Source organism: Gossypium hirsutum, chromosome A01 (genome assembly GCF_007990345.1).
Source record: "Gossypium hirsutum isolate 1008001.06 chromosome A01, Gossypium_hirsutum_v2.1, whole genome shotgun sequence".
Classification (NCBI taxonomy): Eukaryota; Viridiplantae; Streptophyta; class Magnoliopsida; order Malvales; family Malvaceae; genus Gossypium; species Gossypium hirsutum.
This window is the reverse complement of record NC_053424.1, coordinates 5,199,009-5,224,761: the sequence shown is the minus strand read 5'-3', so window position 1 is coordinate 5,224,761 and position 25,753 is coordinate 5,199,009. Positions and strand designations below refer to the sequence as shown.

At 33.2% G+C, this 25,753-nt stretch overlaps 2 protein-coding genes and 1 long non-coding RNA gene across 20 annotated transcripts; 1 reads left to right on the top strand and 2 right to left on the bottom strand.

Annotated features, from left to right (window-relative positions):
• Window positions 1–8,237: 8,237 nt before the first annotated feature.
• Window positions 8,238–13,967, top strand: LOC107934689 (uncharacterized). 18 transcript variants are annotated; one of them, XR_005899698.1, is made up of 8 exons: window positions 8,238–8,616; window positions 9,164–9,343; window positions 9,426–9,694; window positions 10,899–11,215; window positions 11,502–11,998; window positions 12,553–12,735; window positions 12,907–13,023; window positions 13,564–13,967. XR_005899698.1 is itself a non-coding variant. In XM_016867171.2 (4 exons), exons 3-4 carry the CDS (start codon window positions 9,563–9,565, stop codon window positions 11,202–11,204), a joined length of 438 nt encoding a protein of 145 aa, XP_016722660.1. In that variant the 5' UTR covers window positions 8,284–8,616; window positions 9,164–9,343; window positions 9,426–9,562; the 3' UTR covers window positions 11,205–11,495. The 18 variants fall into 18 exon arrangements, 1 of the variants encoding a protein (XP_016722660.1); XR_005899695.1 differs by lacking the exon at window positions 12,553–12,735 and having other exon boundaries at window positions 8,284–8,616; window positions 11,515–11,673; window positions 11,889–11,998; XR_005899699.1 differs by lacking the exon at window positions 12,553–12,735 and having other exon boundaries at window positions 8,284–8,616; window positions 11,515–11,673; window positions 11,840–11,998.
• Window positions 13,968–19,322: 5,355 nt separating this feature from the next.
• LOC121206259 (uncharacterized) lies at window positions 19,323–19,967 on the bottom strand. The gene has a single exon (XM_041077043.1). It carries the CDS (start codon window positions 19,965–19,967, stop codon window positions 19,323–19,325), a length of 645 nt encoding a protein of 214 aa, XP_040932977.1.
• Window positions 19,968–20,214: 247 nt separating this feature from the next.
• On the bottom strand, window positions 20,215–21,255 carry LOC107934677 (uncharacterized). The gene is made up of 2 exons (XR_001693980.2): window positions 21,076–21,255; window positions 20,215–20,549 (listed from the first exon to the last, which is right to left on the bottom strand). It is a non-coding gene; the product is annotated as an uncharacterized lncRNA (long non-coding RNA).
• Between the last annotated feature and the right edge of the window lie 4,498 nt (window positions 21,256–25,753).

Sequence of the window (25,753 nt, the reverse complement as noted above, 5' to 3'; positions counted from 1 at the left end):
CATATTGCGAGAGGTGAGTTGAACCTTTTAATTTCTTTTTTTTTTTAAAATCAACTCATATTGGGAGAGGTGAGTTGAGCCTCGGGGCACGCTGAGGTATTTTCAATTTCTGTTTTCAGTTTCTGTTTTTCAAAAAATCAACTAATATTGCGAGAGGTGAGTTGAACATTTTAATTTCTGTTTTTTAAAAATCAACTCATATTGTGAGAGGTGAGTTGAGCCAAGGCCATGCTAAGGTATTTTCAATTCCTGTTTTCAGTTTCTGTTTTTTAAAAAAATCAACTCATATTGCGAGAGGTAAGTTGAACCTTTTAATTTCTGTTTTTCAAAAATCAATTCATATTGCGAGAGGTGAGTTGAGTCTTGGCCATGCTGAAGTATTTCCAATTTCAGTTTTAATTCATGTTTTCAAAAATCAACTCATATTGCGAGAGGTGAGTTGAGCCTTTTAATTTCTATTTTTCAAAAAAAATCAACTCATATTGCGGGAGGTGAGTTGAGCCTTTTAATTTCTATTTTTCAAAATCTACTTTTCAAATTAAGTTTCAAAAAGACCAATTCATATTGCGAGAGGTGAGTTGAGCCTGGGCTCACGTGCTGAGCTATTTTCAGTTTCTGTTTTTTAGTTTATGTTATTCAAAGAGTCAATTCATATTGCGAGAAATGAGTTGAGCTCAAGATCATATGCCGAGTAAAGAATAAAGATTGAAGACGATGGAAGACGTCAGATTAAGACTCCCTGAAGTTGCAGTGGAGCAGGTCAAAGTTGCAAGTCTTGTTTCTCTGAAGTTGTAGTGGAGCTGATCAAGGATATCGGATCTTGCATTTCCAAAGTTATAGAAGAGAAGACCACAAACCTCATCTCACTGAAGTGATAGAAGAGCAGATTGAAGCTGTAGATCTTATCTTTATGAAGTTACAATGAAGCAGATCGAAGCCACAAATCTCATATTCTTGAAGTTACATTGGAGTAGATTGAAGCTACAAGGCATATATCAGAAGATGCACTGGACCAAAGCCACAAGACACGATGGACTGGAAGGAGACTACCTGAACAAGAAGAGCACCAAAGAAGTCAAGACTCAGCAAGATCAGGAAAAATTGGCCTTTCATTATATCTTTTCTCTATTCTCGTTACACGACAATAAGCAAAGAGGGGCAGCTGTTACAGACCAATTTTACCCACAAGCCCAATTGAACTCACAACCCAATACATTACCTAAATCCTTTAACCTATTCCTAAATACTAACCCAAACCCCAAATACATTTTAAACCCATCAGCCCACTTATATCAAACCCAATACAATAAACCCAAAACCCAATAACCCTTAGCCCAATCAGAAAAGAACAAACCCTAGCTCCCACTTGCCCCCTCACTCAGCGCCGCAACTACCCTCCCCACCTTTTACACCACGCCACCGGCCACCAGCTCTGCAGCACTGTTCAACCACCCTGCAAGCAGAACGACAATACATAAATTATAAAGAAACTTTACAGAGGGTTATAAAAAAACCGAATGAAAATTGTAATAGGGGGGATTTTGCTATCAATACAAAAAGGGGATTTTTTGTTTTCATCAATACTAGCAGATTAAAACCAAAAGTAGTGGTCTCAATAAGATAAAAGTAAGAAAATAGCATTGAGCACAAACCCAAAATCTCAGAAAACCGAAACTGAAAGCTAAAGGTAACTTCTTTTCTTTTTTGCTTTTTAGCCGAATCCTCCATCTATATTCGTATACACATAAATATATAATAAATAAGAAAGGAACACTTCTTAAAAAGGTAAAAAAATGAAAAGAAAAAAAGGGGAAGTTTTCATACCTCCGACCACCATGCATGGCGGTCGCCGGCGACGGAAGCGCGGTGGGGCGATGACCGGACTAGGACCGGCACTGGAGCCCCAGCAGAGAAAAAAATGAGCTCCATTTTCTTTTTTTTCTTCAACACGCACAAATGACTGGTTTTTCAAAAAAATTTAACTTTTATAGGGGTCCGGAACGGCATCGTTTTAGGCCCTGCACTTGAGCACTGAAACGACGTCGTTTCACTTGGCCCGACCCGATTCGACTCGAACCCGCTTCAGGATCCGCGTGTTTTTAACTTAGGGGTCTATTTGCGCAATCGATCCTTCTGCATTTTTGGTATTTTAAATCAGGTTTATATATATTTATAAATTGGCCCTAAAATTTAATATGGCTTGTAAATTAATCCCTCCTACTACGCAGCGTTTTGAAAAATTCGTAATATTGCATTTTTGATCCTCCTTGGTGTTGCCCGTGTTCAAATAGGCCATTTCTCATTATTTTCTTTTTAAATCTGCCCCACAACTTTATTTTTAATTTAATTTTAGTCCTTTTTTCGTTTATTTTCATTTCTTCGTTAAATATTCTTGTTTTTTTATATACTATTATTATTATTATTATTATTATTATTATTATTATTATTATGATATGTTAGTGTATACTCTTATTATATGCGTATATATACATGTATTTGTATTTAGTATTTTTTATCCACTTTATTGTAATATTTTATTAATGCTTTTATATTTCAATGTTATTATTATTATCATTATTATTATCAATATTTGTATATGGTTTTAGTATATAGGTATATATATATTTTTACGTATAGGTTAATTTTTATTATTTTATTTCAATATCTTTTTTTTTGTATTTGTTATCGTATTTCAATATTACCCTTATTATTATTATCATATAATAATGTGTATTTTTGTTTATGTATATAGATTTATATATGTATTATTCTTACTATATTGTATTGTCCTTTTTTTGTATTTTAATACTATTACTATTATAATTATTATTGTTAATATAGTGAATGTTTTTTGTCATATGTGTATATATTTTTATGTCATCCTTGCTATTATCATTAACCTTAGTATATGTCTTATTATATATCTTTAATATATATATATATATAAGTACATATTCATGCAATATTGTAATAGTTTTCTTCAACGTCATTATTTCCAATATATATATATGTTATGTAAATATTTTAGTATCGTATTATATATGTATTTTTTTATGTATTGCGTGTGCATACTTTTAATATTGTATTTCTACATTTCATACGAATACTATATTACATTTTTACATATTATATCATGTATATATATTTTTCATATATATTATGTACATACGTTTTCAATATTCATTTTATACATATATATGTATATATTATGTATATACTTTAACATTACTAGTTACTTATATATGTTTTTATCACTTCATGTATATTTCAAATAGTATATATAGTATATTTCTAACATTATTACTAATTATATTTATATATGTATAAGTATATATTATGTACATACTCTTAATGTCATTTTACATATGTATATTCATCGTGTTCTCGTATTTGATATTATAATTATATTTAATCTTGCATGCATTGTTAGAGTTTTTAATATTATTGTCTTATTTGTTATTTGCTCCAATATATTTGTAGTTCTTCCATTTATTTATTTTTATTTCATCTCAATTTTGCTTTGCATTACTTCGAAGATCATATTCTTGTTTCCTAATTAATAATCAAGGTAACGAACCGATTTAACACAAAGTCATTGATTTCATCGCTATGTTGGGTGAACATCAATCGATTCGTGTTAAAACGGTACGTCCATCTCAAAAAAAAAAATTCAAAAAGATTGAAAATTCTTGTCTTTTCAAAACGGATCACGATTAAATCTTATATTGAACTCGTATTTTTGAAAATCAAGACAACACATGTTTACAAGATACCAGTTTTGGGCGTCACGAGGGTGCTAATACCTTCCTCGCGCGTAACCGACTCCCGAACCCTAATTTTTCTCTGGATTTTAATGTAGACCTAAACTCAGCCTTTGATTTGTTTTGATAAGAGATCTAATAGGTGTCCGATCACACCTAGGAAAAAGGATCGGTGGTGACTCCTTGTTTATTTCAAAAAATCAAAAGCCAAATTTCAAATTTTTAATAAATCGCCACAATTAGCGACCAAGCTAAGCCAAAATTTTTACGTCGCTACAATATATTTGCCCTTGTGCTTGGAATTTGTAAGTCATGGTTCTTGAAGATGTATATTATTTGTCCAAATGAACTCCAAATTATGTGAATGATAATATACTATTGTATGCTCTTAATTTATTTTGAAATGATAAAGTTTTATTGAGAAATAAGACAATTATATAATTCACCTGGAATTTGTGTTGTCGTTAATTTAATTTTTACACTGCAGCAACAAAAGCTCGATGTCTCGTATTGAAATCTTGGAGCACTGCAGTAGCTATAGGAGGGAACCTTTTATAACTTATGCTTTTCAAGTTTTTTTAATAGTAACCTTCTTTCACATATTAAGTCGATAAAGCAGCACATAATAGACCCTGAGTTAGCAATGCTGGCTATGAGAACTCTAGAAAATAAAAAGGAAATAACACAGATTAGGTTTATGAGAGATGGAGAGGAAACAAAATGGCAATAAACCAAAAAGGAAAAGTTAGGGAATTGATGATTGATGGGATAATGAACTAACAATCTGGCTGCAGTGGTTTATTGATCAAAACGATTAAAGGGATTTGAAATTTTGGATGGGAATGTGAAATGATGTTGGTGAATTAGTAGCATTGAACATTTTGGGTTAAAATTGAAATGAAGAAATATAATTTGTTGGTTGCAATTGCAATCACTGAAAACCATACACTCTCATTTGTTTTCAACTTCAGCCTATCAAATGGCCTCGAGCAGTATTGCATGGATTTGCATAAAAGAGCAGATCGCTTCGGAGATGCCGGAGAAATTTAAGAGAGGAGACAATAAAGCCAAGACACATGGCAGAGGCTTGAATCAAACAGGTCTGCTAGTCTGATGATAATATAACTTAGTATATTTAAAGCTTAAACGGTATAAAAAGCTTTTAAAATTTTTCAAAGTAATTGAATTTCTGTTTTTTTTATTTAATTGGATACTTAAACTTTTAAAATGCATAAAAAAAAGTTTTCAAACTTTTGCAGAAAAAGCAATTAAGCTCCCCCATTTTTTTTGCACTTAATTGGGTACTTGAACTATCAAAATGCATAAAAAATACCCTCAAACTTTTCAGAAAAAGCAATTAAGCCCCTGTTTTTTTTGTACTCAATTGAGTACTTGAACTATCAAAATGTATAAAAAATGCCTTCAAACTTTAAAAAAAAAGCAATTAAGCTCTCTTTTTTTTTTTCACTCAATTGCCAAAATGCATCAAAAAGGTTATTTGACCGTTAAATTTAATGGTTGACTATTAAAGCTAATCGCTCCTAATTTTTTTAGTTAAAGTCATCATGTGTCACAACCACAACATGACATTTGACAGTTGTTGTGACACAGGATGGCTTTAATTGAAAAAAATTAGGGGCAGTTAACTTTAACGGTCAAAGGACCTTTTTGATGTATTTTGGTAATTGAGTGAAAGAAAAAGTAGGGGCTTAATTGGTTTTTTTGAAAAATTTTGAGGATCTTTTTTATGCATTTTGACAATTCAAGTACCCAGTTGAGTGAAAAAAAAAGCTTAGTTGTTTTTTTTATAAAAAGTTTGAGGGTCTTTTTGATGCATTTTGATAATTCAAGTACCCAATTGAGTGGAAAAAAACAGGGGCTTAATTGTTTTTTAATAAAAAATTTGAGGGTCTTTTTGATACATTTTGACAGTTCAAATATCCAATTGAGTTTTAAAATAAAACAGGAACTTAATTACTTTCTTTAAAAAAAAATTGAGGACTTTTTGCACCCTTTTCCTGTAAATATAATAATGCCTTAAATTTTTTTTAAAAAAAGTTTGAGCTTAATTACCATTTTGGCTATAAAAGGGTTTTAACTTTTAATTTAGCATTCCAAAAATATTGTAATGTCTTGATTTCTTTATTCTTCTACTCTCCGACCGATGATTAAAGGTTGAATTGGAAAGTTCTTTTTGGTTAGGGCATAAGATGTTCCTAAATTCTTTCTAAGAGTCACGCAATTGTCAATAATAGCTAAGATTTTTATTAGCTCATCAACAATTAACCTTTACGTCAAACATCATATGCAAATATTTGAGATCGTGGGCTCATTCGATCATAGATTTAATTTTCACCATTTGAAATATGAAATAACGGCCACAAATTCTTTTTCGATCCAGCTTCTTCAATGTCATATTTTTGTTGCAATGTCTTCCAAAATTTCTTTGCTGAAGTATATTTTTGATCATAATAATCATATAAATTGTTAGAAAGAAAATTGAGTACATAATTTCTACAATGGTCATGATCCTTCTCCCATTTCTTCACATTCTTTTCATGCTCAATTTTTTCTTCTTTAGTCAAAGATTCAATACCTTTTTTCTTGAAATTCTTTTCCACCAGAATGTAATAGACATCCAAAAGTATCAACTAGAAAAATGTATTTTGCTTCCATCTTTTATAATTTGCACCACGAAAGCAGAAAGGGTGATTCAGTCACTACAGGAAAACAGGGCTTTAGCGGCGTTTTTAGCGGCGTTTTATCAAAAACGCCACAAAAATTGTAAAACATAGAGCAATAGTGGCGTTTTTGGTAAAACGCCACAAAAAACAGAGCAATAGTGGCGTTTTTTGTTAAAACGCCGCTAAAAACAGAGCAACAGCGGCGCTTTTGGTAAAACGCCGCTAAAAACCAGAGCATTAGCGGCGCTTTTGGTAAAACGCCGCTAAAAACCAGAGCATTCGCGGCGCTTTTGGTAAAACGCCGCTAAAAACCAGAGCATTCGCGGCGCTTTTGGTAAAACGCACCTAAAAACCAGAGTATTAGCGGCGCTTTTGGTAAAACGCCGCTAAAAATCAAAGCATTAGCGGCGCTTTCGGTAAAATGCCGTTAAAAGTCATATAACCCCTAAAAACCTAAACCCCAAAAAAATCATAAACACTAATCTATAATCCTTAAAACACTAAACTCTTAAACCTTAAAAATCTTAAACCCTAAACTATAACCCCTAAAATACTAAACCCCCCAAAACATCACATGGATGTTGTTGTACATCATATGTTAAATATTTTCTTATATAATTGTAAAAGAGATAGTATTAATTTTAAAATATTGAATTAATTATCATTATAGTTTAAGGTTTATGATTTAGGGCATATGGTTAAGGGTTTAAGGTTTATGAGTTACTATTTTAAGTTTATGAATTATGGGTTTAGGGATTATGGTTTAAGGGTTAGGGGTCTAGGATTAAGAGTTTATATTTTAGGATTGATGTATTTATTTTTTAAAATGTGAATGATTAAATCAAAATTAAAGTTTCAATTATACATTTAAACCACAATTAGAATTTCACATCTACAATTACATATTAAATCAAATTTCATATATAATTCTGAGATGTATCTCTATCAAAATTTAGGTGTATACATATAATTAAATATCTAATTATGGTTTAAGGGTTGGGGTTAAGGGTTTATGATTTATGTTTTATGGTTTAGAGTTTAGGGGATAGGGGTTATGATATAATGTTTATTATTTTGGAGTTTATGATTTATGATTTAAGATTAAGGCGTTTAATGTCCATGGTTTAGGGGTTTAGGGTTTATGATTTAGAGTTTGTGGTTTTTTGGTTTACAATTAGGATCGTAGTACTGTTTATGGTTTTAGGGGTTAGGCTATTAAGGTTTAAGAGTTAGGGTTTTTGATAAGATAACAAAAAATATAATTATTTTTGGGTTTCGGTAAGTAATAAAAGTCTTTTTTAATTACTTTTATCCCTTATAATATATATATTTAGGGTTTAGGATATAGGTTTATGGTTTGGGGTTTAAGTTTAGGGTTTATTATTAGAAAATTGAAGCAACATTTGGATTTTACTGAGAGAAATTTAGAAAGTAAAAATATATAAAAATACATGCTAAAAATGAAAAAAATAAAATACTATTAATTAAAATAATTTTAATTTTTTTTGGGTATGTGACTGATTTTTTTAATTTATATATTAATTGATTTCTTATATAATTGTGAAGAAGATAATATTTGTTTTAATATATTAAAATTATTAATATAGTTTAAATTATTTAAGAGAGAATGATAAAGTTTATATATATTAAAACAAAATAATAGATCTTTAGCCGAGCAAAACGATACCATTTTGTGTAAAGCAAAATAAATTTTTACAGCGTTTTTATTAAAAATGCGACAAAAGATAAGAAATAGCGGCGTTTTTATAAAAAAACGCCACAAAAAATCTCAGTGTCCTATTATCACCCAAAATGCCTTAAAGACTTTTTCCCAAAATCGGTTCACCCTTCCCCCCGAAATCCCAAAATTTAACATGATATCTCTTCTTTTTTCCCTCTTTTCTTTTTCCCAAAATCGGTTCCCTCCCCCCCTCCCCAAAGAAATCCCAAGATTTCACCTGAAATTAGTAGAAGCAATGATTCTACTTCACTTCTCGAATAGAAAAAGAAAAAACCCTAGCAGGTACACTCTTCCCTCACTTTCTAAACAGTATAACATAAGTTTAACATAAGTTTATGATGTGGCGATAGAGTCGCCGTTACAATTGGCGACTAAGTTGTCTGAACGATTGGGTAATCAAGTTTGGCTCAAGAGAGAAGATTTGCAGCCGGTAAGAAAACTTTCCGTTTTTAAAAAATGGAACCTTTTTTTGCATTATTTAATGATTCCAAGGTTCCTTTTTCTTTTAAATTTTGCACTCTTTTTGAAGTTGTAGTTTTTTGTTCTGCATTACATTTATTGAAATGTGATAGACTTCTTTGTCTTTATGGCTTTTGGTTTTTCATTTAAAATGGTATTTGTTTCTATGATTAATGGTGTTGGTGTTGGGAGATTGGGACATCTTATATTCTATGATTTTGCTTTTACTTATTTAAACCTTAGCGGAGTCTTTATTTCAGCTTGGATTAGCGCTTTCTGTTTTTAATTTATGTGCCCTCAGATACTTAGTGTTATGAGTAAGCATTCACATTTTGTTAGTTGAATTTTAGTTCTATCGTGGAGTGGAGTATGTTAATAACTTGCCAAAATGGAAACACTTTACTTTCTAGCTCATCGTATTTAAAATAGAGACCTGAGTACCTGACTTGTTTTTTTGCTGTTCCTTATTTTCCATATTCTGATAAAGTGCTTACTTGTTTGATGTTCGGTATTTTCAGGTATTCTCTTTTAAGCTTCGTGGAGCTTATAATATGATGGCTAAGCTTACGAATGAGCAGTTAGAAAAAGGGGTTATTTGCTCATCAGCAGGAAATCATGCCCAAGGGGTTGCATTGGCTGCCAGGAAGCTTGGTTGCAATGCTGTTATCGCTATGCCTGTTACAACTCCTGAAATTAAGGTATTTCTTTGTGAAGTTTCTCATATCAATTGTGCCGTCTGTAGGATATTTTAATTTGAATGGTGGGTTTCTCTTTTTGCAGTGGCAATCTGTTGAGAGGTTGGGTGCAACTGTTGTTCTCGTTGGAGATTCTTATGATGAGGCACAAGCATATGCTAAAAAGCGGGCTAAAGAGGAAAGTGTACCTTTATACCCCCTTTTGATCATCCAGACGTTATCATGGGACAAGGTACTATTGGAATGGAGATTGTGCGCCAAATGCAAGGCCCATTGCATGCAATCTTTGTTCCCATTGGTGGTGGTGGGCTCATAGCTGGCATTGCTGCTTATGTAAAGAGGGTTTCCCCAGAGGTATGTGGTTTCTTATTGTAAACATTACTATTGCATATTGTTGCGTGGGAGCTTGGAGTTCTTTCATTCTTTGTAGATGACAAGCACTTGCCACTTCATATATTCAGTTTCCTTCCTTTTTTATTACTTTCGAGCCTTGAATCATCATATATATTTCAAGACTTGAAATTTCAATTGGTTTTTGTTAAAGTTGGGAATTTAGTTTGTTGCTAATTGCTAGATAACTTGATCTGACCTTGGCAATTATGTTGACATATCATAATAGGCGTCCCTGGTCAGATACTTAAGATCTTCATAGAAGCTGACTTAGGAAAGTTTTCAATTGAATGTTACGTATTGATGACAATTTCACCTTACAGACATAGATGAATTAGAATAGTTTAAGACTTAGAAGCATGTCTCATTTTCCAGTCTTTAGAAATTAATAGGCGAGCAAGCTTTTCTAACGCTACTTTATACTTTTTGCATTGCCTAATTTTAATTTGATACATAGCGCCTTTGATTAATTAATTATATTCAGAACTTGGTCTTGTTCAAACTCAGATAACTATAGGACTACCAATATGATTATATGCATTTGTAGCAAAAACTAGAGTGGACTTAAATTCTTGATATTTTGAACTCATGATCATGGTACATTGAGAATCTCTTAATACACTAGATGAAACTCAAAGGTTTTCTTATCTATTTTCAGCTCTAACTTGTTTTTTTCTTTTCATTTATGATCTTACAAGAGGCCTGCATCCAGCACACCTGTTACATCCTTGATTGAAACTTATGTTATACTGTTGGAAATTCACTTTTATGTTATACAGAATAGAGCTTCATAATGAACCTTGAAATATTATTCCTCTCTAATTTTTCTTTCATTCATTCATTCCTTTTCCATTTTTTTTTATGTTTAGTTTTGTTTCATAAACTTCAAACTAATAATCCCTACAAATGTTTTTCATCTGCTTTCTCTTCTCTTTCGCTCTCTTTTTCCTGTTCTTTTTATTTTCTTTCTACTATAAGAAAAGGCTCCATAAGGAACAAAATCCACAAGACGAACAAGGAAAATCCCAAAATGAACCGGCCCTTTCCAACCATTCTCTCTCCCATAAAAAGGCCCAAACTCGGGAAAACGATTCCACCCATTTTCCCCATTCGCTTCTGCTAGAGATCTTGCCTTCTGATTCTACACAATGGGATGGTTTGTTTACAGGTGAAAGCCATCCCAGGGAAGAAACGAGGCAAGTTGGGTCGGTTTGAGAAGGGGACCTGTTTGAATCTCAAAGCGCGAAGAAGAAAAAGAAAAGAAGAAAGAAGAAGAGATTGGATTCCAAAGGCAAAGAAGAAAATGAGGAAGACAAAAAGAAAAGGGAAGAACCAGGTCAGAGTTGTTCGGGTTCTCAGGTCAAGCCCCAGCTGGTTTGTTTGTACCCTTTTACATCAACGAGTAGTGCAACGCAAAGAAATATCAAGCAACAATACGATCAGCTTGTTAAGTGTCATGGAAACAAAGGATTGACATTAGCTCAGGTTTGTTGAAGTTCCACTTTTTTCTTGATGTTCTTTAATCTATTGATTAACTTGACAAGTACTAATAAAGGCTATCCGTTTTATAATTTGTATTGAATTATTGTAGTTTATGATTTTTCTTATAATTGAGAAAGTAAAAACAGTATAGCTGGTTGTGTTGAAAATGAAGGTCTTACTTTTAATTTACTCTTAATTTCATATATTATTATTCTACTACGTACAATTACTTATTATTTATTTTGTTTTATTGAAGAAAAACCACTAACCCATTGTTTATATTTAAAAGAACACTCTTGCAGGTTTTACAAAGCTATCATCCACATTGAGTAATTTAGAGATGCTTGACTTAAAATACAATTACTTGAATGATAGCATTCTGCTATCTCTGAGTGAGCTTTCATCTCTTCGATATTTAGATCTATCATACAATCGAATTGAAGGATCAAGTCATTCAAGAGGTAATTTAAGTATGGTCCGGTTTTAGTTTTTATTTGTATTGTGGCGTTTGACAGTGGTTTTCAATTCTTTTTATCCCCTGTAATGTAACTCTGCTTTTGCTTTAGTAAAATTTTCATATAGTTGAGAAAGTAAAAACAGTTAACAAGTAATTTTAATATATATAAGGTTTCCAATGGATTTCAAGACTCACCAAATTGGAAACTCTTGTTTTAAGTGGGAATTCTTTGAAGAATAGTGTTCTTCTCCATATGAGAAATCTTTCATTCTTGAAGAATTTAAGATTGAGCGATAATCACTTGGAAGGAAGGGTGCTTCATATTCAAGGTAGACTGATTTTACCTGATTCTTTTTAATTACCAAGTTATGAGTTGAAATATGTAATTAGTTATAAGTGCATTTCTAAATTAGTATCTGCCTCTGCTGTTTTGTCTTCTTTTTGGGCAATTATATTTCATTATGTTTTTACAACCACAAGGTTTCTAAATTCTGCAAACCTTCTTAAAATATTATGTCTCTCTTTTTTATTTTCATTTTCAATTTAGTTGGTGGTACGTAAATATTCCACCATTGTGGATGAGTTTATTTTTTTCGCAAAAACTCTTTTAATGCTATAATATATTAATTGATTTTATCTCACCTTTCATTATATTAAATAATTTTTGTTACCTAAAACCTCTTATACTGTAACACATGTAGCATACTTTTTGCAAACAAAAATATGTAAAGAATTGTTGTAATTTTTTTGAGCATATGCCACAGCCCACAAAACAGAATATAATGTTTTAAATTAGCTTCCATTGATTTTTTTACACAAATTTGGAATTTTCCTTTACACCCCTTTATTAATTTTACTTTGATTTGTTCAATATATAATTCAGATTGTCAGACTTGAAATTTGCCTCCAGAAACTATATGGAGAGCTTTGTACATTTCCTTTTCCATGGCCCCCATGTCTACTACGATTTCAACCATTCTATACCAAGAAGTATGCTACTTATAAGTTACTTTGATTTCTTTTTACTCATTCTACTTGCAAGGAAGAGAGCAAGTTGTACTTGTATGTAAGTTACCAAGCAGAAAGAGATCTAAATAATTAGTGGATGATAGAAATTTCATATGATCTTGAATTTGCTACTCGATAAGTGATCATTCTTTTTTGTCCGAGACTTTTTTTCTCTCAAAGTAATGATTATGTAATTCTCTTGATGTTGATTGGCTGCCTACTTTTATAGGATTATGAGTATGCAAGTTATAATCCTGTTGCCTTTGATATTGCAAATCACTTCTGTGAGATGGCTGCCGATTATACACAGATACACCCCATGTTATGGATTATAGTAAATATCCAGGTGAACCTTTTGGATCTCATTTTTTTTTCTTTTGGATCTTTCTTTTGATTTTTTACCTGTCAGTTGTTAGCTACTTAAGGTGTAGGCGATAAAACAGGATTGTCAATGACTGAATTCTGCTTTAAGTTTACTATGCTTTTTAATATGTATTTATGATCTGAAATTTAAATAATTCATTTGGATGAACAACTTATTATAGTGCCTTAAATGCTGTCAAGAGGCATGCTTCTTTTCTTTTCTTTTTAATATTAAATTTTGTCTATTTATTCTGTCAGTTAGAGCATATTAAACAATATATATATACATGCATATATGTGGTGTGTGTCCCTTCTATTAAATTCTTCGTTTATGTATTTGAACTTTGTTAAAACATGAAATGCTTCAAAAATTATTGGTTTTAACTGTGAATTTTACCTTCATTTGTTTTTTTTTCTGTGTTTTAGTTGTAGAAATTAAAATATTTGAAAAAAAATTACTTATTCATCAATTTACATTTGAGATAACCTTCATTCTAAAACCATGGTTTTGAATATTTTTCAGCTTATTAAGAGAGTAAGATGGCATCCACTTTCACAGCCATGTCATCAGTTGGCTCATTCGTTGTATTTAATGGTTTGGCCATAAAATAATTTATGGTTTTGCTCAATCAAGTGACCAAGATTCCGTTTAACAATTTTCTTTATTGCTGGAACAAGTCTTAACCAAGATCAAGATCAAAGTACTTCACTAAGTTATATATGAAGGCATTGCAATACTTTGGCTTCATCTAAGCTTGAGCCAGCCCTCTGTTGTATATTGTTTCTTCTTCTTCTTTGATCTTTTTCCTTTGATTAATGAGAGGTGATGATGATTTGGCATTATCTTTTCACCAGGATGAATTTTGTTTTTGTAATTGTAATACTTTGTGTGTATTTTTTTTTGTATTAAATTACATATTGAATCAATATTTATGTATTAAATTTAAATTCATTAATTTTTACATTTAGTTTTGAAGTTTAAATTTTAATGGAAAATTTAATTTAATTAATATTTTTTATTTATTCTTAAAAGTATATAGTTTAAAGTTCAAATTCCAAAAATTAAATATAATATAATTTTTTTAAAAGGTCATAATTTTTAGCGGCGTTTATAAAAAAGTGCCGCTAAAGGTTATAGTTTTTAGTGGCATTTTTGAGAAAAGCGTCGCTAAAGGTCATGGTCTTTAGCGGCGTTTTTTGCGGCGCTTGTGAAAACGCCGCTAATAGTTTTAGTGACGCTTAAAAGCGCCGCTAAAGGCCTAAAAAAACGCCGCTAAAAGTCTATTTTCCTGTAGTGAGTTCACCAACTTGAGTAGTTTTTAGTAAGCTTTCAACAACGTTCTCCATAGGGAATTCATCTCAAATTGGTGGAGAATGTGACACTGGGCAAGAGTAAGTTAATTTACTACTGTCAAAACTATCGCAACATTGATAGTTAAAATAAGGTGACGGAGATTGAGGCGTGAACCATGTCACTCTTTTGAAACGATCCATGCCCTTTAGATAATAATAATCGGTCAAAGAAGTTTTATTGCATGCTATCCTCAAAATACAATAAGCACCCGATGTACACCTTGCTAATCTACACAAATTAACAAGTAGAAGCTTCAGCAAAATCGGTACTTTCTTCACCCAATTAATTATCACCCATTGAAAAACTTAAGAAGATCTTTTTAAAAGTAAAAAAGAAACTTTTAAAAATTCCTTAAAGAAAACGTGATTTGGAAGTGATGATGAAATCACTATTTATAATGAAAATCTGAAAGAAACCAGATGTTACATTTAGAAACCAATTACATAAACTTTTGTTGAATTGATTGTAAGTGATTAAACTTACAATAATAAATACACTTAAAATATTAAACTCTCATAATCCTAGTAAATGTAAGTAAAAATAATTTTACTAAGAAATTATATCACTAAGTGAGTATTTTTAAGTGATTATTTCTTTTATTTTAAACTTACAATAATTTTTTAGTATTTCTTTTATTTTAAAATGTCATATCAAGAAATTTAATAAAAGCATTTTAACATTGTTAATAATTAGCCAAAATTTGAACTCTAAAAAGTAAAAGGTCTAAATTCTTAAAAATAAAAGTAAGACTATATTCCAAATGTGGAAAAAGTACAACCACTTGAAACACATTTTAACCTTTAAAATATATCATTAGTCAACCATTTCTCGTATTTAAAATTTATAATTTGGTCACGCTGCTGATTATTGCAAAAGATAGAAAGTTAACTTCAAAAAAGCTTCCTCTCATGCTGTTGAGTTAACTGCTAACCCAATGATATCGCTGTTTAAGAAAATAATTGTATTGGATTGCCTTTAGTGAAGTTAAGGTATGTATGACTCAAAAAATTTGTTCTAAAAGATTTAATCCACTGATTCCATTCACCAGCCATTTTCTAAGCTGTTTACTGCTCATATATTGTTGGAGTTTGAGAGTACTTTAACCGGGTAAAGTAAGAGTTGCAAACAGAGCACCAGCAGCAACGTAATATACCCGGGTAAAGAATGAAGGAAAAATGCTTCAAGTTCAAGCTTTAAGAGCAGAAATTGGAAGGAAAACAAGAACAGAACTAAAGCAAAGAAAGGAGCATGAAGAATAGTTGAGAGTATTGATGAAAAAAAGAATTGTATTTTTTTCATACATTCATCATAGGCAGATTGCCATTACATATATCAGAATAAAAAAAACTTACAAGTCAAATTTCTACCTAAACATACACCTACTTCCACTAAGCTTTCCAAATAACAAAAACTTAACTTGTACATTAACACAAAGCTGGTGAACAGCTCCATCAACATCAAATTACATCAATCAAAAAGCTTATAGCAAACTAGACTTCAAAATGAACAAAATATTAGTTCAAATCTAACAACAACACAAAACCAAGGTTGCTGCATGCTTGTCACGAGCCTGCATGGCCAGCTTCCAGCTGCACTTGCTTCATACCAGCTGCATGGAGATCAGCTTCAACGCTCCTCCTTGAGCTTCATGCTGCAAACTCCCATGAGCTTTCTTAACTTCTTAAATCTCGACACACCAAGACCCTTGGTCAAGATATCAGCAATTTGATCCTCCGAATTGCAATGAACCAGCTTTATTTCACAAGCTTGCTCCATCTCCCTTATTACATGCAGCTTTATGTCAAAGTGCTTAGTTTTACCATGGAAGACAGGGTTCTTTGCAATTGCAACAGCAGATTTGTTGTCACAAAGTATCTCTGTTGCTTCTACTTGAGATAAGTTCAAATCAGCTAAGATTTTCCTCAGCCAAATAGCTTGGTTTACTGCACTAGCAGCAGCTATATATTCGGCCTCAGCAGTCGATTGAGCCACCAGAGACTATTTTTTGGAACTCCAACATAACATTCCTGACCCCAATGTGAAAGCATACCCTGATGTGCTCTTCATATCGTCTTTAGAACCAGCCCAGTCACTATCTGTGTAGCCTTTCAATCTAAGTTCTGCAGCCTTGCTAAACAAGAGACCATGATTTAGAGTACCTTTAATGTATCTCAGTACTCGTTTTGCAGCTTGAAAATGTTGTACATTGCAGCAGTGCATGAATCTAGAAAGTAGACTTACAACAAACATGATGTCTGGTCTCGTTGCAGTCAAGTACAGAAGACAACCAATTAAGCTTCTGTAGGTAGTTTCACAGACTTCTTCATGACCCTCATGGCTTGATAGTTTCAACCCAGTTACAACGGTGTAGGAGTTGGCTTGCAGTTCAGCATTGAAAACTTTGTCAACACCTTCAAGGCAAATGATTCCTGTTTCAAGAAGATGCCTTCTTGTGTCTGGCTTACTTCCATTCCTAGGAAGTATTTCATCAACCCCAGGTCAGTCATTTTGAACATTTGCATCATCTTTGTCTTAAATTCTGCCAAATCAACTTCATCTCTTCCTGTCACCAATAGGTCATCAACATATAATGACACCACAAGCTGAGTTTCAGTTTTATTCTTCTTGACATACAACGTTGGCTCACTAGCACTTCTCTCAAACTTCAAACTAAGCAGATAAGAGTCAATTCTAGCATACCATGCTTTGGGTGCTTGTTTTAGGCCATATAAGGCCTTTCTTAGTTCGTAAACCAAGTATTCCTTGCCAGGTACTTCAAATCCCTCTGGTTGCTCGACATAAATTTCCTCTTCAAGGATCCCATTTAGAAAGGCCGATTTCACATCTAGTTGATAGACATTCCACTGCATATGAGCAGCCAATCCAATAATCAGCCTAATCGTATCCAATCTGGCAACAGGAGCATATGTTTCAAAGTAATCCAGTCCATATTTTTGACTGAATCCTTTTACCACAAGTCTAGCCTTCAGTTTATTCAGACTTCCATCAGCACGCTTGGCCTTATAGACCCATTTTACTCCAATAATCTTCCTGTTAGCAGGCTTCTCAACCAGCTTCCAAGTCTGGTTCTTCTCGATCATGGCAATTTCATCTGCCATTGCCTGTTTCCAGCCTTCATGCTTCACAGCCTCTTCAAAACAGGTTGGCTCTACTAAGGCTAAATGTGCCCTTTCATAAATTTTAGCCAAGGATCTGGTACCTCTGATTGGCACATCATCAAAGTCCATATCAGGACTATTTTCTTCTGACTCTGTTTGATCAACCACAAGTTTTTCAGAGACAGCTTCAGGTTCATTCTTGTCCCAATTCCAACAAGCCTTCTCATCAAACACTACATCTCTGCTCACTTGGATTTTGTTGGTTAAAGGATCCAGGATCCTATAACCCTTTTTTACCATACTATACCCGGTTAAAATACCAGGAACAGCCCTTTTTGACAACTTGTCCCTCTTAACAGCTGGTACTTGGCTGTAACATAGGCAACCAAAGACTTTCATATGAGCCAATGATGGCTTGAACCCGAACCAGGCTTCAAAAGGTGTCTTATGAGCAAGTGCTTTGGTTGGAAGCCTATTCTGAATGTAGACAGCAGTGTTGACAGCTTCAGCCCACATGGTCTTGGGCAAATTCTTCTCAAACAATAAACATTTGGCCATATCCATCAAGCTTCTATTTTTCCTTTCACTAACCCCATTTTGTTGGGGTGTGTAGACATTGGTTAGCTGGTGTTTGATGCCAGCATCTTTGCACAAAGATTGGAACTGAGCTGAAGTGTATTCAGTTCCATTATCTGACCTAATGGTCTTTATCTTGCAGCCTGTTTCTGTTTCCACTGCATCTTTAAACTTTATAAACACTTGAGCAACCTCAGACTTATGCTTCAAAAAATAAACCCAGCAGTATCTGGTATAGTCATCAATAAAGAGAATAAAGTACCTGTTGCCACTTAGTGATTCTGTCCTCATGGGACCACAAACATCACTGTGCACCAGTTCCAACTTGCTTGAAGCTCTCCAGGTTGTGTTTGTAGGAAATGGAAGCCTGGCTTGCTTTCCCATCTGACAGACTTCACAAACATCTTCATTCTGAACTGTCTTGGTGAAGTTTTCAACCATTTCCTTACTGACCATTCGAGCCATAGACTTAAAGTTGGCATGACCAAGTCTTTGATGCCAAAGCTTGGTATTTTCTGTTGAGGCTGTATGGGCTGTGTGTGAGTCACCTGACCAGTCAACTTCAAAACATTTGTCACTCATGGTGACTGTCGTAAGTATGGATCCTTTTTGGTCACTGATTTGGCACTCCTTTCCTTTAAAGACCACAGTATATCCTTTTTCCAGCAACTGAGCTATGCTCAACAAATTTCTATCAATTTCAGGTACAAACAGTACATTTGTGATGAGTTTGTTACCTGATGGAGTGCATATTATCACATCACCTATGCCTTCTGCTTGAATACAGTGTCCATCTCCAATTTTTACTCTAGTCTTACAGCTTCTATCTAGAGTTTTGAAGATAGTTGCATCTGGTGACATGTGGTTGGTGCAGCCACTGTCAAGGAGCCATCCCTTTTTAACCTTGCATTTTGCAGCTAAACATGAGACTGCAAACACTTGTTCTTCACTGTCACTGCCTTGTTCAGCTACTCGAGCCTCTTCATTCTTGTGTTGAGGTTGGTTTTGGCCAGGTCTGCCTTTTTCTTTGCAGATTCTTTCAACATGGCCCTTCTTCTTTCAATGTTGATATATGGCATCTGGTCTGAACCAGCATTTGGCCTCTGGATGACCGGGCCTTTTGCAATGTCTGCATAGTCTGTCCCATTTTTTTGAGGCATCAGCTTTGGATTTATCCCTTCAGTTTTTCTTGCCTTTGTAGGCAGCATTACTCGAGCTAGGCTTGCTCTTGGCCTAAAATGCACCCTCCTGGTGCTCATCGATCCTGCTGGCTCTTCTCTGTTCCTGAGCATAAAGAGCATTGATAAGCTCAGTCAGGGAGATCCTTGTCAAGTCTCTCGAGTCCTCTAAGGAGGATATCTTTGCCTCATATCTCTCTGGTAAAGTAGAGAGAACCTTCTCAACTATCCTTACTTCATCAAACTGCTCACCAAGGAGCCTTATACTGTTTACAACAGCCATTATCCTGTCAGAATATTGTTTGACAGTTTTCTCTTCTTTCATTTTCAGATTCTCGAAATCCCTTCTCAGATTTAGAAGCTGCTGCTGCCTAGTTCTTTCAGTGCCTTGGAACTCCTCTTTAAGCTTGTCCCAAGCCTGCTTCGGGGTCTCACAGGTCATGATCCTGGTGAAGATCACATCAGAAACACAGTTCTGAATACAGGACATGGCCTTGTGCCTTTTAGTCCTCTCATCTGCATGCTGACGAATCTGAGCCACAGTGGGGTTGGCCCTCAGTGGAGCTGGCTCGATGTCTGTGTTAACAACTTCCCACAGATCAAAGGCCTGCAGGTAAGTCCTTATCTTAACCTGCCATATGTGGAACCCTTCACCATTAAAGACTGGTGGTGCAGCAGGAGAAAAGCCTGATGAAGCCATTTAATTTTCAACAACAGGTCCTCTAAGATGAAAGCTCTTGATACCAACTGTTGGAGTTTGAGAGTACTTTAACTGGGTAAAGTAAGAGTTGCAAACAGAGCACCAGAAGCAACGTAATATACCCGGGTAAAGAATGAAGGAAAAATGCTTCAAGTTCAAGCTTTAAGAGCAGAAATTGGAAGGAAAACAAGAACAGAACTAAAGCAAAGAAAGAAGGAGCATGAAGAATAGTTGAGAGTATTGATGAAAAAAAGAATTGTATTTTTTTCATACATTCATCATAGGCAGATTGCCATTACATATATCAGAATAAAAAAAAACTTACAAGTCAAATTTCTACCTAAACATACACCTACTTCCACTAAGTTTTCCAAATAACAAAAACTTAACTTGTACATTAACACGAAGCTGGTTAACAGCTCCATCAACATCAAATTACATCAATCAAAAAGCTTATAGCAAACTAGACTTCAAAATGAACAAAATATTAGTTCAAATCTAACAACAACACAAAACCAAGGTTGCTGCATGCTTGTCACGAGCCTGCATGGCCAGCTTCCAGCTGCACTTGCTTCATACCAGCTGCATGGAGATCAGCTTCAACATATATACATCAGTTTCTTACTGCATAGTACTCTTTACACTTTCCCACATTCATTGATATTGTGCTTAATTAAGCAAATAGCATATAGGTGTACGCAAGAAAATAACAATCTATAGAGTAATATTTTGGTGGTCTATATATATGCATGAGATCCAAAGCAAAAGTAATTAACTAGTTAAAATTCTATATTTTGATTCTGAAAACATATGCTGAGATCATTATTAATTCCTTTGTTAACTTCAAATAAGTAAATATCAAGAACACCCTTCTACCCCCTTTGAAGAAGAACTTATATCACATGAAAAAAAAAATCATTGGTGAAATTGTAGTAATATGTAGAAACAGAAAGAACTTAATAATGAGATTAATGGAGAACAAAGTGATGAGCTTAACGGAAAGCAAAAGAGTAGGAGAGAAACAAGCTGTACATATGAGATAATTTTCCATGGTCACTGAAATTTATATAGGGAGCCAACGCTTGAGAAAAACAAGCTGTGAACGAACCTCATTGGCTGGTCAGGGAAAGCACCGTGCTAGGTGATTAGCACTCGCAACGATCCTCTGCTCCAAACAAGGAGGACTTTTGGTTTTGTTGAAATGAACCATTAAGAGTGCTAAGAAAGGATAGTAGGAAGTAATGCTTATAAAACCATCTTATTATATATGTATAAGCCTGTGCGTGGATGATGAAGTAGAGACGTGAGGGTGAAGTTAAAGTGGTTTAGACTATATGTAACAATTGAAAACCAGATAAATTGTTTTGACAAGGTTTTCAAACAATTGGGTTAGGTAAATTTGCACTGAAAAAGCCAGAAAATTTTATTTTCTTCTTACTTTTTCCGTTGACCTGGGAGCCCAGTTAGACTTTCTTCAAAAGCAGTACTAGGTATATAATGGAGGATAAAGGAAAAATCATGATGATGGTGACATTGAGTTAGTTTCTTGATTCAGTGTATCCTATGGTACACATAAAAGGCAAATTATTGAAAGCACTGCCGGTTGCGTGTGTTGCCCTTTTCACGTAAAAGAGTACCTAAAGATCAAATGTTACATTTTATTAAAGATTATTGTATTTGTGATTTTTTTTACTAAATTCAAGTTAATTATCATTATTTTTTAATTAATGCAAGGTCTTTTTTTTTAACATATTAGATTTAAATTGTTTACATAACAAGTATATGTGTTTTAATTCTGATTTTTATGTATTAAATACACTAGACACTATATCTAAGCTACCATTTAACATCAAAATGACAATGAAGTTGATAGAAACAACTGATTGATATGAAAGAATTAAATTAGAATATTTTGAAAATTGAGAGCAACTTCAAATATAGACTATAAATGAAGGATGTCGTGTTAAATTTTAACTGTTTTATTATCCACCACCCAAGTTTTTGATGATGATAAACATGGAGAATTGTGTGTAGTTGTTGTTAGATATTAGAGAATAAAAACTTAAAAATTATAATGTTGCTGAAATGAGAAATTGACACTAGTAAACATTCTATGCTGAAAGCTTCGGCTTTTAGAGTATCAAAGGCAGCCCATTCTCCTTTATTATAGCTAAGAAGACCATGGCCTGGTGGAACAAATAATATGAATGAACTGCATGCAGTGATTCAGCAGAAGCATTATGCTACGCACGTTTAGTGGGTCCTTTTCTGCTTCTTTTTTTTCATATTTTGTTCCGTAAATTTGGAATATTCCAAGTTTGAAACTAGTTCAAGTGGTCCTTACTGTTTGGTTTCGCTGTTCTTGTATGTTTTAACATTGGCCCATCAAAGAAAAAAAGAAAAATTAATCCATTTTATACTCCCGAATCTTCACATTTTAGGTTCATAATGAGAGTATCAAGAAAGTGAAAGCAATAAATGGAGATGAGCAATGTGAAACAAGTATGATCATCGATTTTATTTTCTTATTCATAACAAACTTCATTGTTTGTATATATATTAATAAGTTATGTCCCCAACCCCAAACTACAAATAAAACCTCAAGAAATTCAAAGAGAAAGGCATACAATCTGTACTGTAAAGAGGCAAATTAAGCATAGAAATTATAACCATGACTGTTTGATAAAGCTACATATAGTGTGGGGGAACAATGGGAGAATAATGCCATTTCAGCGGTGACCGGCTCCAGGACTTGGTGGAGAGGTCTGTAATATTCTATCAATTTTGGCTAGATGAATAGCGAATAGCCTTTCAGTATTGGCCATTGCATGCCCTTCATCGTCATCACTAGCAGGAAAGTTTTTTGTAGGCTCCTTGGAAAGCGTGATTCCAACAAAATTACCCTCAAATGAAGGCATTTGTTTCTTCTCAAAGGTATTCAAAAGCTTTCTAGCTTCAAAACATGTTGGATGGAAGATCAAAGCCACAATTACGATAACCAAAACAAGGCTTAAACGAGCCATTTCAGAATATATTTTCTCTGCTTGTTGTTGGAGAAGTGAAGATTGTATGACAAATTAATTGGATTGTCAGGTATATATAATAATCGAGGGACTCCTGTTGGCTGACTCAGCATGTTTGCAATGAATCAAAGGATATTTGAGTAATTCTCTGCATGGTATCTTATGAGAGATTCATGGAAATTGGGTTAGGTACAAATTAACTACACTGTAAGCCGGCTTGCATGTGTTTTAAGTAACTTCATGCGATCCTGATCACTTCCTTTTGCACATTGTGATTCAACCTTTTTAAGTGTCAAAACCATGTACATTTTCAAGGCATGTCAGCAAAACCATAGGGACCTGCAGTATTGTAAAAACCATCTCTTATCCACTGGTGTTGCTAGTAAATTTGTCATGATGGATTGCTTTCATCAAAGATTGTATTGATGTTGCTTGTTTAATGAATAAAAAGCACCCTAAGCATCTTGAAAAGATTAAACGTAGTGAATGCATTCTAAGTCCTTGTGAATCAGTCTAAATATTTTAGAAGACCAACTTATATATTAAGGCAAACCCTAAACTGTAGTATTTCATTACAATTCCAAAATGAAGGCTGTTATTGCACCACTCACTAAAAAGGTAGCAACCCTTGTATGAATTTTCTTAACGGGAATTGCTATATCTTTATGTATACTCAATCACCTTCTAGAATCCAAATAAGGTAAGATACGTGGAAAATGATGCTTTTATCCAGCTGCTAAGCCTTGACAAAGTAAGAATTTTTGGATGCTTTTCATGAACTAGTAAACCAATATAAGTAATTGTTCATAAAGTGGTCTGCACTGTGCAGAAAGATCATTTTCGTATGCCACAAAGGAACCGACCATTACATGAGTTGACTTCTAGTAATATGAATTGGGACACCAGTCAACACTAATTCCATTAAACTGATTCAATTTCTAGAAACCTTTTCTCTCTATATATTTGGGAATCATACTATTGCTTTGGTCGCCGAAGTAGGCTTACTTGCATGAACTCTTGATGTGGAATTTGGCTGACTAACAAGCTAAATTGTTTATAGACCATTGCAGGAAAGAGAAACGTGAGGGTCACCTTTTAACTTGCCATATATAATTGAAAACCTTGAAATTATTTGGTAAGAAATTTATATAATGTGGGGAAGCTCAATTGAAAATTGAGTTGGGTCATTCTCAACTATTATTAGCCGCCTTTTTATATCTGCTACCTTTCTACCCAGAGCGAAACCAGAAAATTTTTGTAATTTTCACCGCTCATTTTCTTTTGTAATTCCAATGTTGAAATGAGAATGAAAAATGATTGTTAAGGAATTTATTATATACCAAATAAGTTGAGTGAAAATTTGAAGTTTTAAATTATTATTTTTGTTAAATTCGCTACATTTAAACTTAAAGAGCCACCAATAATATTTTCTTAACAGTTTTTCCGTTTGACCTGGGAGCCTAGTTAGACTTTCATCAAAATCAAAAGCCGTACTAGGTATATACTGGAGAATAATTGAAAGATCAACATAATGGAGACGTTGGGTTAGTTTCTGCTATGCATTTCAGATACTTTCTTTCGAAGGCATTTCTTGATTCACTATATCGTATGGTACACATTATTGAGAGCACTGCCGGCTGCGTGTGTAGGCCTTTTCAGATAAACAGCACCTAAAGGTTTTTTCTTGGACACTATAATCAATTTAACATCTTATTGAAGGCCACCCAAGTTTCTGATGATGATAAACATAGAAAAATTATGTGGAATGGCTGTTAGATATTAGATGATAAAAAGTTGTAGTATTGCTGACTAAAGAGAATCTGCCATTAAAGTTGAGAGCAATAGTCAACTTACTACTACTAAACAATAAATGCTGAAAGCATAATATCATTGGAAGCCTTGGTAGCTTAAGCTTGATACAGAGTGGCCCTAGCCACTCTATGCCACACGTGTATCGATGGCGATTCGACGGCACGATTGAGACAACTGACATTGTTATTGGCTAAAAATGTCTTAGGTTAGTGGGGGTGGCTCATAATTGGGGTTTAAATATTATATTAATATATTTTATATTTATTTAAGTTTGATTTAGTTTAAAAAATAAGCTTAAAATTCTATTCAGATTAGTTTATATTTGTAAAAAATTAATTCAAATTAATTTTAGACCCGTTAATATTATTTTTAAAATTTTTAAAAATATATATTTATATTATATTATTTTAATATTTATTAAATTTATATATTTTTTATTTATTAAAATTTTTATATAATAATTTGAACATTATTTTTATGTTTGTATTAGAGTAGTATTATATATTTAGTATATATTTATTTTTTAAAATATGTTCTAAATTACTTAATATATAAAAATAACAGATTATAAAATATTATAAACTTAAACACTGGTCGAGTTGGACCAGGCTCGGGTCTTGAATATTCAAGCTTGAGATCGATCTATATTTTAAATGGACCTAATTTTTTGTTCAAGCCTATTTTTGGGCTTAATATTTTGTCCGAATTCTTTTAAATTTCGAATAAACTTTCGAATCTAAACAAATATCTCGACATAAAGTGGAGCCAATAGTTCAGTAGAAGAATTATGCAATTTTCATTCCAGTGCATTTATTCTATTTCACCTTGGAAAAGTTTAAAAGAATAGTATAAAATAACATTATTTCACCTTGGAAAAGTGATAGATTTAATGGGCTTTTAAATTTTATATGTCAAGTGTTTAAGTAACTTAAATTAAGTTTCTAATACAAA

Excerpts from the sequence above, each read along its gene's own strand:
- LOC107934689 (XM_016867171.2), top strand. The coding sequence starts at position 9,563 with ATGGGACAAGGTACTATTGGAATGGAGATTGTGCGCCAAATGCAAGGC. Across the intron at positions 9,695-10,898 it reads TAAAGAGGGTTTCCCCAGAG|GTGAAAGCCATCCCAGGGAA; the intron begins GTATGTGGTTTC and ends GTTTGTTTACAG.
- LOC121206259 (XM_041077043.1), bottom strand. The coding sequence starts at position 19,967 with ATGGCTTCATCAGGCTTTTCTCCTGCTGCACCACCAGTCTTTAATGGT.